General features: G+C 40.7%; 1 protein-coding gene across 4 annotated transcripts in view; it reads left to right on the top strand.

Moving 5' to 3' along the window:
- MAP3K15 (mitogen-activated protein kinase kinase kinase 15) overlaps positions 1-12027 on the top strand; it is a 148331-nt gene that overhangs the window by 29563 nt on the left and 106741 nt on the right. For 2 of the 4 annotated variants that reach the window (XM_059911660.1, XM_059911656.1), the window contains exons 2-3: positions 1411-1550; positions 3806-3829. In XM_059911660.1, coding sequence (XP_059767643.1) covers positions 1411-1550; positions 3806-3829 — 164 coding nt within the window. Of the gene's footprint in view, positions 1-1410; positions 1551-3805; positions 3830-5769; positions 5867-12027 lie in introns of those variants that run through there. The other 2 variants (XM_059911658.1, XM_059911657.1) reach the window with 2 other exon arrangements.

Here is a 12027-nt window from a genome sequence, read left to right as displayed (position 1 = left end):
GCTTTCAGCCTTCCCTGACTGCCCTCCACCTGAGTGTGGGTTCGGTGCCCCCCAGGGGTGCCTCTGTCACTGTTCCTCTCATCTTAACCTTCCTTACCCTGATTCTAACCACTGCTCCCTTCCCGTCGCCTCCGTTGTATTAAACATGGTTTTGAGGAAAGGGATTACGCCTTGTTCATACTTCTATCCCTGGCACCAAGCACAGTGCCTGGCATAGAGCAGGCAACCCATAAATTAGGGAATAAAAAGGCCCACCCAGGACTTACCAAGGCTCGGTCTCAGGTCTCCCAGTTGTGCCTGGTGCTGATGCAGCATCTCTCTCTGCCTTTTTGTTTCTTCACGTCCCTGTTCACCTTGCCTCTGTTCTGTTTCATTGGGATTTTCAGTGACTTCCTGTGAGTCACAGCAGCACAAGCATAAGTTTGGGCACTATTTCCCCAAATTTCTGCTGTACATCGTGGAGAAAGTCCAGTCAAACTTGGAGCTCTGATACTCTCTTGAAAATGACTAGATTTGAAATGGTGTCCAATGCTACTAGGCAAATTAAGTTTGTTCTTTATTGATGCTCTGTGTTGCCCCTCTGTTTTGGTTAAAGTCTCTCTAGGACACAACTCCAGGGGCATGTGATCTGTGCCGTCCAGTTGATGGTGACATATGAACCAGGAGCATGGTGCGGGAATGTTCATTACAACAGTTTGAAATCGGAAAAGAAGAAATCATGTGTGCTGAAGTGAAAATGCATGAACTTAGAGCTAGACATACAAGTTGGTTGTTTCACACCGAAAACCAGCAAGTCAAAGAATATATACAGTATGATACTATTTATATAAAGTTCAAAGACATACAAAACTAAACAATATACTGTTTAGGAATTCATAATTATAATAATATATAAGATGCATCTACAGATATATGCAGGGAACTGATAAATGCAGAGATCAGGATGGAGGCGTTCTCTGGGCAGGAGGGAGAGCTGTGATTAGGGGGAGGCATGTGGAGCTCTGACAGTACAGATAACGCTTTGTGTCTTGGGCTGCATGGTGCGTGCATGGTTTTTCATTTCGTTATACTTAATACTTTATATATAAGCTAAATATATTCTTTGGATATGATAAATTTCCTAATAAAAATAACATTTAAAATAAATCCACCAGCAATTTTTAAGTGAGACTATGTTCTCAGCACTTTGAAGAAGGAAGAGTTTTTTGGTTTTTAGTTTTTATTCCTGTTGCTTTTCTTCCACAGTTCATGGGGGTAATTTTAGTCAGATCATTCCTTACTTCTGCTTTACCTAAAAGGCTGATGGTAGAAATACAAATTGCAGCAGCTCCCCGTTGGCAATCATCAGAAAGCAGATTAAGTCGATCACCTCTCTCTCCCCCGACCTTGTCCCCTCCTTGTTCATCTCAGATGTTGCCGTGGTGGACATGAGCGATGTCTCCAGACAACCTTCCCTCTTCTACCATCTTGGAGTCCGTGAAAGCTTTGACATGGCCAATAATGTGATCCTGTACCACGACACCGATGCTGACACTGCTCTTTCATTGAAGGTAAAGAGTATTGTTCACCTTCTCCTGAATACTTTGTTTTGGGAAAGCAGTATTGTGTGTTCAGTTGAAATGTACACGTAGCAGAGGAGGTTGGAGAAAAACAATAAACATTTGCTTGTGCAGTTCCTTCCTTCCCACCCCAGGTTCTAGCTCACGCAGGTGACTTCCTGGCTTCTGTGTGAGCGTATGTGCTAGAGATGTGCGTTTGCAGGCAACTTGAATATTTCTAAGCTCACTGGGGAAGTGAAGGCAAAAACTCCTGTTAGTTTCTGTTGAAGCAGACACAGCACTTTGAATCCTCTATTGGGCAATTTGATCCAAACCTGCACATTAAAAAAAAAAAAAATCTCAACTTGGATAATAATAGCAAGATGTTTAACAGTTACCAAAATGGGTAGAAACGTTTAGCACAGATGTAATCAGTATTTAATCTGTCATTTTTTCTCCCCAGTTTAAAGCCAAGCAAAACTGAAAACTTGTGTGTTCATGCACAGCTCAGTAATTATTGAGAATTTTTAAATGTATTTTTGCAAATTTGATACAAGCTTTTTTGGATAACTGTACTTTTAAAAATGCTCCTGTTTGTAAAATGTGAAGGTCGGATGTGAGTTATTACAAAATTTAGCTAATATTAATGTTGCTTAATATCTTAACATTAGTCAGGAAATCCTGGTCTATGTTAAATCATTTCAGGAATAAAAGATTAGTTTGTTTACAGCAGTGTTACTCAACCTTGACTGCACTTTAGAATCATTTGGGGGGTTTGTAAATATCCCAGTACCCAGGCCACACCAAGATCAATTATGTCACAGTCTCTAGGGGATTTTTTTTAACCTCCCAAATGTGCAGCCAGAGGTGAGAACCAGTGGTTCAGAGTTAGCTTTCATGGACGTCATTTCTAAATGTTCAGCTACCTTAGCATTAAAAATCACTAGTATATAAATGACAGTTTTGTGATGGCAAATTGGACATTTTTGTTTGTGTTTCTTAAGGTCTAATATTAACCAGATGTTTCTGGGTTCTGTAACAATTTGGCATTATTTCCTGGTAGAAATACTACCTATCTCAGATGTGTAACCTGTATGTGTTAATATATCACATACACCTTACATAGGTGTGTCCTCTCTCGTCCTAGCACAGTACTGTATTTTAAGAGTCATTCATGTGACAGTGGAAGAAGAAACTGTTTTGCTATTATACTTTACATTGTAAAATAGTTTCCCAAAGGGCTATAAACCAATCTAAATTACTTTAGATATTTAGATTTTTTTTCTTTTACTGATATTCACTAAAGTGGTTATGCCTAAAAATATTTAGAATTAGAAAATGTGAAAGGGTAGATTATTCAGCTGTATTTTGATGAGAAACATGAAACTAGAATGTATTTTTTCCCAATTCAATAAATTTTTTCCCTCATTTGTGCGCTAGTGAACTCCTCTGGAAAGTCCCATGACCTAGATAAGTTTTAATTTTTAATGATACGGAAAAATACTTCCTAAAACAGAAATGGGTGCTCAGTTATATCTGACGCCAGAAGAAGCGATCTGCACTTGTCAGAAAATAGAAATCTCAGAACACGTAAAACACATTTTACGGGAACAGCTGTTTAATTATGTTTTCTTTTTTCAGCAAATGGCTTGCAGCGCATAAATGATACAGTCAAGGGCTGCATAACCATTATGCTAAGTTAACCGACTAAAATTGCTGTCATTGAGTTTGAGCTTGAAAATTCCTATAGTGAATGTATATAAATATAATACCTATAGTGAGGTGTCAGGAATCCTATCAGCAACACCCCTTCTGTAGAAAGGCTGACTTGGGCGGGGGGTGGCCTGCAGCCTTCACACTGATGACTGAAGAAATGGTTCCAGGCCCGAGGTTACCATGGGCTGCCCATGCGCTTCATTGCTGTCACTGAGAAGGCGAGGTGCAGGGCATTCAGAGCCCTGAACTTGAATCTCAAAATATCTTTGGACAGAAGCATTGCCATTGCTATGGGAAAATCCTTATAACCATATATGTCCCCCAGGAATTCCAAAGCTAACCAATCATGATAAATTTTCCTTAGAACATGAATTTTACATTTCTTAGGGGCCCATTCTTTTTGAAGCTTTTTACAGGGGGAGGTTTCAGATGATTAACTCTTGCTCTAAAATGGGTGCCAGATGATGGCATGGGGACAAAGTGCTTACTAGTGCTTATGGAAATTAACTGTTTTGGAAAAAAGCTATATTGATCCTATCTTTTCTTTTCAGGATATAGTAACTCAAAAAAACACGGTAAGTATTGTATTTTCAGATTTTTAACTTTGTGAATGTAAACATATAAAATGCTTGCCTGAAAATCCCACAGATAGCCAAGTGATGTCTAATTGTACCTGTTGGTTGTGTTTCTAAGGGGGACACCTAGAACCCCCTACCCCTCAAGCTGCCAGCTGGATCAGCCCCACTCAGCTGCCCAGGGTGCAGGGCAGAGGGCAAGGTCAGGCAGGTGTACTTGTTCTTCGTTCCACACTAGGACTTTGAGCCTGGAACCACCCGGCTGTCTTCTGAGCTGGGTCGGTGTTCCTGTGGACCACCAGGATTCTTTCTGCTGGAGCCAGTACCTCCATACTTGCCACCAAAGTTTCCCTCACAACAGAGACATGAACTTATACTGGAGTTAAGGTGGGAGCCTAGCCCAAAGTTCCCTGCCACAAGCTGAAAAGAAGCGGGATGGAATTCCACTTCTTTCCATTTATGTGCTAGAGTCTCCTGATTTGACTTAAAAGTTCCTGCAGTGACATAGTGATAACACCGTGTTGGTTTGACTTGTATCATGAAACCCTCCCCCACCCTAAAAACATTCAAATAAGATCATGTCCTTGGAAATAGTGCCACGGTTATCCTGTACCTTTGAATGCTCCCCCCCAAAAAACTGCCCATCCTCCGAGAAATTGTGACCTAGACTAAGGACAGTTCTTTCTTCCCTTTCCTTTGGCCCTCAGCCACTGACCCTTCTAGAAGGGCAGGGCCTCTTGCCTCTTTTCCTAGTCCAGTTGGAGTTCCCAGAGGGAGAGGGAGAAAAGGGCCCGGGAGGTAGAGGTCTCCCGAAGGCGCCCTCCGCAGGGGAGCGGGAGCTTGGCGTGACGTCCCCCCTCCACAGAAGGTCCCACCCTGCAGCCGCGGGGCCCATGCTTCCCCAGGACCCAGGCAGAGCTCCCTGCCGGAGGTGGAAGCCTTGACTCTCCTCCTCCAAGCCCGGCAATGAAATTCTAGAAACAAAACAAGTACAGTTTATGTCATTACCACTGGAGTGTGGGTTTAATAAGCTGACCTGAAAATCAAGGTGGTTTTCTTGGGAAAAGAAATGGGAAGATTTGTCGCTTCGTTTTGTCCCATTTACATGCTAATACTGCCCACTTATGGCTCTTTCCTGTTCTTTCTAGATCTTGATTTCTTAAATTACCTCCTTCTTGGAGACAGGAATCCAGTCAAAGGAGATTGGGCCTGAGGCTGGGAGGCACAGGGTGTATTCCCAGCTCTGTCTCTTAGTAACTTTGGGCAGTCATTCCATCCGCCACCCCAATCCTCAGTGCCCTCGTCAGTAAAATGAAAAGGTTGAACTCTGTCGTTTCGTTCATAGATAACTTCCAGCACTCATTGTCCGTGTTCCATATTTGTTGTACAAGTGAAAAGACGTAACTTGGGTTTAATACAAGGAATGTCTAGGAAACAGTTATTCCTTAAAACAAGAATTACATTCAGGAAAGGTGCAAGGAAGAAAACTCTTTATTTTTACATCCTGACTGTTAGTTGTGTCGGAGTCTAGAAATCCTGTTCTCCGGGAGACTTAGTGTCATTCTGTTACCATTCTACTACATACCCTCCCTTCTGGTATGTTCTCCCTTGTCTAAACACCCAGGAATTCCTTCACATTCTTGGTAATTCTACCGCAGCATCATTCTCCCTAGGCTTTTGTTTGTTTTTTAGGAACAAACTTATTCTAAACGATTTGGCAATGAATATCTCTGCTGTATTTGGCATTACTTTAGAATTCTGTGCCCAGGACTGGTTGTCATGCTTGATGGGGTGTGAAAATTTAGATCATTCAGGAGAACAAAATAAAGGACCAGAGGTGACTGGAAGGGTTGAAAATAGCACCTAAGAGGAAAAGTTGAAGGGAAGCAAACCTCAGGAGGTGTTGTTCATGGTCATTTTCAAATGTTATCCCTTTTCAGGAAGCAGGGAAGCGGTTACTTCTACTCCAGATGTCATGGAAGTAGGGCAAACTGAAAAAAGGTTGGGGACAGCAGAATGGACGTCTCACAAGTAATGGTGATTAAACGTTGAAATAGAATGTCAAAGTAAATCAGCTGACTTTTAAGAAGAGTTTGTTCACTTGTCCCCTCCACATGGATGGAGGTAATGCTGCTTGGAAGCAGGGGTATGGATCGTGTAACACCAGAGGTTTTGAGAGAGAATCTGATGAAATTGTGGGTCTGTGATAATTGGATAGCTTTAAAAAAGAGAGATACAACATAGTTGTAGTTGGTGAATTATAAAGTCCTGTGAGTCAGGTACAGATTAAATGCCACACACTGAACATGCAGCTGGGTGCTTGAAGTGATTTATGAATATATGGAAACCAAGATGCTTTGAGATCTCTGTCTTCAGGGAGTATTTTATGTTTCTAGAATCGTGCCTGATGATGTATGGAACTCAGCTTCATTTGGTAGAGGGATAGTGTATTAGCCAGGGTTCTACAGAGCAGCGGTCCCCAACCTTTTTGGCACCAGGGACCGGTTTCGTGGAAGACAGTTTTTCCACAGACGGGGGCGGGGGCAGGGGGGAATGGTTCAGGCGGTAATGCGAGTGATGGGGAGCGATGGGGAGGGGCAGACGAAGCTTCACTTGCCTGCCTGCCGCTCACCTCCTGCCGTGCTGCCTGGTTCCTAACAGGCCATGGCCTGGTACCGGTCCGCGGCCCAGGGGTTGGGGACCCCTGCTCTAGAGAAACAGAACCAATTGGAGATACAGAAAGAGGGAGATAGAGATATTTATTATGAGGAATTACCTCACGTAATTATGGAGGCTGAGAAGCCCAACAGTCTACCATCCGCAGGCTGCAGACCCAGGAAAGCCAGTGGTGTAATTCGGTTTAAGTCCAAAGGCCTGAGAGCCAGGGGAGCCGATGGTGTAGATGAGAGAAGATGAGATGAGGTGTCCCAGCTCAAGCAGTTAGGCAGGAAAAAGAGGGCAAATTCCTGCTTCCTCTGCCTTTTGTCCTGGTCAGGCCTCGGTGGATTGGATGATGCCCACCGACAGTGGGGAGGGCAGTCTACTTGACTGAGTCCGCTGACCCAGATGCTAATCTCATTCAGAGACACCCTCACAGACACACCCAGAAATAATGTTTAATCTGGGCACCCTGTGGCCAGTCAAGTTGACACACAAAATTAGCCATCACAGATGGCTACATTTGCTTCCATTTCTAGGAGAAGTTGCTTTGCAGGGATGTAAAGGATGGGAAGCCAATCTCTAGGCTTTGGGCTGGACCAGACCTGCAGCCCTTCTGGGCTCTTCTGTTCTTCGGAAACACAGTATCACCTTTTGTGCTCACCTTTTTTTTCAGCTGATGCTCATAGTCTCGTGTTTTTTTTTTAAACTCTTTATTTAGGTATAATTGACATACCATAAAATGCACCTGTGTACACACAATTCAGTGATTTTTAAGAGTTGTGCAGCCATTACTACAACCCAGCTTTAGAGCATTTCCATCACCCCAAAATATACTTGTTTCCAGACAATGCCTGTTCCCATCCCAGCCCCAAGCAACCACTAATTTGCTTTATGTGTTATAGATTTACCTTTTCAGGACTTTTCATAGAAATGGAAGGATACAATAATGTGGTCTTTTGCATCTAGTTTCTTTCACTTAGCATGATGTTTGTGAGGTTCACCCATGATGTAGCAAGTATCAGTAGTTCTTTTTTATTGCTGAAAAGTATTCTAGTGTATGCATATTCCACGTTGTATTTATATATTCCCCAGTTGATGGACATTTGGATTGTCTCCACTTTTTGGTTATTATTCATAATGTTGCTATAAACATTCAAGTACAAGTCTTTGTGTTGGAAATATGTCTTCATTCCTCTTGGGTAGATACCTAGGAATGGAGTTGCTGGATCATATAGTAAATATATGTTTGACTTTGTAAGAAACTATCAAAATAATGTTCAAGGTGGCTGTACCATTTTACATTTCCATCAGCAATGAGAGGTCTGGCTTCACATCCTCATCAATACTTGGTATTGTCTGTCTTTTTATTATATCCATTTTAGTGAGTATGGAGTGGTATCCTATTGTCGTTTTGTATTTCCCTGGTGGGTAATGATGTTGAGCATCTTCTCATGTGCTTATTAGCCATTCATAGTCTTTTTTTGGTGAAATGTCTATTCAAGTCTTTTGCTTATTTTTAGTTGGATTTTTTAGTCTTATTATGGAGCTGTAGAGTTCTTTGTATATTCTGGAAGCAAGGCTCTTATCAGAGACTTTATCAATTACTTCTTTTATGGCTCATGCTTTTGGTGTTGGTATCTAAGAACTCTTAGCCTAACCCAAGGTCACGAAGAATTTACTCCTATGTTTCCTTTTAAAGTTTTATAGTTTTGGCTCTTACATTTATTTCTCTGACCCATTTTGAGGTAATTTTTATGTCTGGTGTGAGGTAGGGGTCCAGCTTCTTTCTTTTGCCTGTGGCTATCCAGATGTCCCAGCACCATTTCTTAAAAAGACTATTCCTTCCCCATTGAATTTTCTTGGCACCTTTGTCAGAACCAACTGATCATAAATGTAAGGGTTTGTTTCTGGACTTGAAATTCTATTCCATTGACTTGTATGTTTACCTTTATGCCAGTACCATGCTGTTTTGACTACTGTACCTTTATAATACATTTTGAAATCAGGAAATCTGATTCCCCCAACTTTGTTCTTCTTTTTCAACACAGTTTTGGCCATTTGGGGCCACTTGCAGTTCCATATGAATTTGAGAATCAACTTTTCCATTTCTACAAAAAAGGCCATTGGAATTTTGATAGGGATTGCGTTGTATCTGTTTATCACTTTAAGACTTAACAATATTAAGTCTTCCAATCCAAAAACACAGGGTGTCTTTCCATTTATTTAGGTCCCCTTTAATTTCTTTCAGCAATGTTTTATAGCTTTCTGTGTACAAGTCTTTTACCTTCTCTGTTAAATTTATTCCTGCATATTTTATTCTTTTGGATATTCTTGTAAATGAAATTGTTTTCTTAATTTCCTTTTCAAGATTTGTTTTTAAAAAATACCTTTCGGGACTTCCCTCGTGGCGCAGTGGTTAAGATTCCACGCTGCCCATTCAGGGGGCCCAGGTTCGATCCCTGGTCAGGGAACTAGATCCCACATGCATGCTGCAACTAAGAGTTCACATGCCGCAACTAAGGAGTCCATGTGTTGCAACTAAGGAGCCCACCTTCCACAACTAAGACCCAGCACAACCAAAATAAATAAATTAATAAGTATTTTTTTAAAACTTTAAAAAGAAATACCTTTCACAGAAATCTTTAACACATCATATTTTGCTTCATAATTCAGTATTTGAGTTAAAATGTAATTCAGTTTTTGATCAGAGATCCATAAAAATGACTTCTTTTCATATATTATTTTCATACATTTTCATTCTTAGGCTATCTTCTACTGCTTTAGAGATAACAAAGATAGACCCTTTCAGCATTTTATCCCTTCAGAAGACATATTTATATGATGAACAATCAAAAACAAGAGTGAAGATATAGCCTTTATGAAAACAAGAGTGAAAATGTAGCCAACCCCAAGAGACTACTTTATCTATTAAACCTTGGAACTTCCTGATAGTTTGTTATTATTGTACATAGTCCACAGGTATTCTTTGTTTGTTTTAATTTCCTTTGTAAATATAACCATACTTTCAAAGTTACGTTATATTTTGCAGGTTGATTCCCCCCAGGAAGTAGACTCTGAGACTGAGTTTAGTGAACAGATTTATTGAGGAGTGCCCTTGGGATCACCTCTGAGGGAGAGGAGGGCAGGAAGCAGGACTGGGAAGAGAGAGAAATCCAACTGGGATGGAGGCTCAGTGGCAGCCTTGGCCGATTCCCCCTGGGGAGCTCTGAGCTGGACTGACCTTTTGGAGTAGTTCTGAGTTGGGATGGGATGGCCAGGCCTTTATTCTCCTGTATCCATCCCTCACTGGAAGGAGAGTGACATTGAGTGAAGTGCTCTCTGCAGCTGAGGCAGTTCCAGAAGGGGCTGACAGCAGGGGTGAGAGCTACAATGCTCCTGGTAGCTGGCGCAGCACGTCCTTCCTTGAAGGGGGGATGTGGGTGTACGCCTGAGTGTCCACCACCTTATAATCATTTTACTTGAGAAATATGTAAATCACATATACCCCAAGACTAAGCATGTACCTCAAAAGCTGAGATGCACAGAAATAATTTTTTCCTTTGAATTGGTGGGAAATTATTTGGAAGCTATGCGTAGCCTCACCAGAGAGGAAGCATGGGGACATAAACCTTCCTTGTCCCCCAGGAAAATTACTAGCAGAAGATGAGGTTTTCCACCCAATACTTGTAGAAGAAATTGTTCAAAGTAAACTAGACCTCACTTTCATTTGTCATGTCCTAAAGCCAGAGATCAGAGATGTTTTTTTAAAAGCGGAGTTAAATTTCCAAGCTAGGATCATGTGACTAAAAAACACCTTATTAAAAAACTAATCTGGTTCTTGACCTCTGGACTAGGTAATTATTTTTTTCCTCTGGAAAGCCAATGAGACTTAAAAGAAGCTCATTGTTCCCATCAAAATAGTTATCTCTATGATCCCAGTAAAGTGGAAATTCTTTGAGAAACAGACATTGGCAGTATTGGGGGTATTGTCTACAATACTGGAAGTCTTTTACCTGGCTTACAAGCACACTGAGGCCTCAAGTTTAGAATAACAGAATTTCTCCTGGTCCTTCCCTCTTGCCTTCCTCAGTTCTTCAGTTTGCTTTGGCTTGGGATCCAAAATTACCGAGGATGATGTAGATTGCTTAGGGCCACTTTGGTAAAAAGGCAATTAAATTTCTTTTCTACTTTCCATATCCTTTGGGTTTTCTGAACTCAGAATCAGAATTTCTACCACTTTTATTAATTAAGACTCAATTTCAAACAAGAAAGCTAGCTCTCATAGTAGATGGAGAGGGAGAATTTTATTTTACACATTGAATGTGATTTATGTAAAAATGTCTGCCCTTTGAATATTTATTTCATTTGTATAGCTATTTTTTATTTCTACCTCATCTTAAATTCTCTGTTCAAGTCTTTTTTGTCTTTTTTTCCCCTTCATGCCTGTGGTCTGTGTTCTCTTTTAAATTGGAGTACTATGAATAAATAAGTAAATAAATTGGAGTACTCTGGAGGTGTGAACCATAAAACTTTTCTCTGTACCTCTTGAATATCACAGGAGTAATGTCACATTTCACAGGGCCAATGTCAGAACTGAGATATAAATATTTAATTCTGCCTACCAACTGAATAAGTCTTTAGTGTCCCATGATACCCATTTATTTTCTTTAAGATGTAATTCACATACCATAAACTTCACCATTCACTCATCTGTTGGTGTTGGGCATTTTGTTTTGTATGTCATGTCCATGTCTATTTAAGGATATTTCAGAATTAAGCTGGATTGACGGTTAGTGACAAGAAGTCTAGGAAGGGAGGGGGAGGACATGAGATTTGCCTGGCTCTGTGGTCATCTGTGGGCCAGTTGGCTAACCTTGCTGGGAATCGGTTTCCTCCCTTATAAAATGAGATGATTATTAATAAGGTGATTACTGTGATTTGTGCCAGCTCTGAAATAATTCTCTGACTTTATGATAGCCATTCTGTTATTTGAACAAAGCAGATGGACTCTTGGAATAGCTCAGTTGGCGCTACATGGCATGTTTCCAGCAGGGATATCTTCATTCACCTTTCAGTGGCACAGTAGTCTGATTATCCAGTTGAAATTGTTACTCAGCTTCTGTATATGCATTTGTTCCTCTTATGACCAGGCCAATATAGAAAGATAGCAATGTAGAATGCTATTTGCATTGATCTTTAAAAAAAATGCATTTCCCTGATGTGCATGCATGCTGATTTTTAAAAATTCTCCTTTAACTGACTAGACAAAGAATTGTACCTTGTAATCATTTTTTTTTAGAGTGGTACCTGACCTAGATTTTCTTCCTTAATAAATTGACTTTGTCAGACATGGTTATGTTAAATAATTTTTTAATTGTCTTAGGTTTGCACATTTGCTCCCTAAATTTTCTTGGGAACAATTTTCTATGCTGTTTAAATTCTAGTTTTCACTAAGGATTTGCAGCCCATTTGTATTACAAGATTTAAGCTCCAAAGCTTGAATCTGCCAGCAATCAAGATATGCATTCTTCCATAAG

Source organism: Balaenoptera ricei, chromosome X, assembly GCF_028023285.1.
Source record: "Balaenoptera ricei isolate mBalRic1 chromosome X, mBalRic1.hap2, whole genome shotgun sequence".
NCBI classification, from domain to species: domain Eukaryota; kingdom Metazoa; phylum Chordata; class Mammalia; order Artiodactyla; family Balaenopteridae; genus Balaenoptera; species Balaenoptera ricei.
The sequence above is the reverse complement of the archived record's forward strand: the minus strand, read 5'-3'. Positions and strand labels throughout refer to the sequence as shown.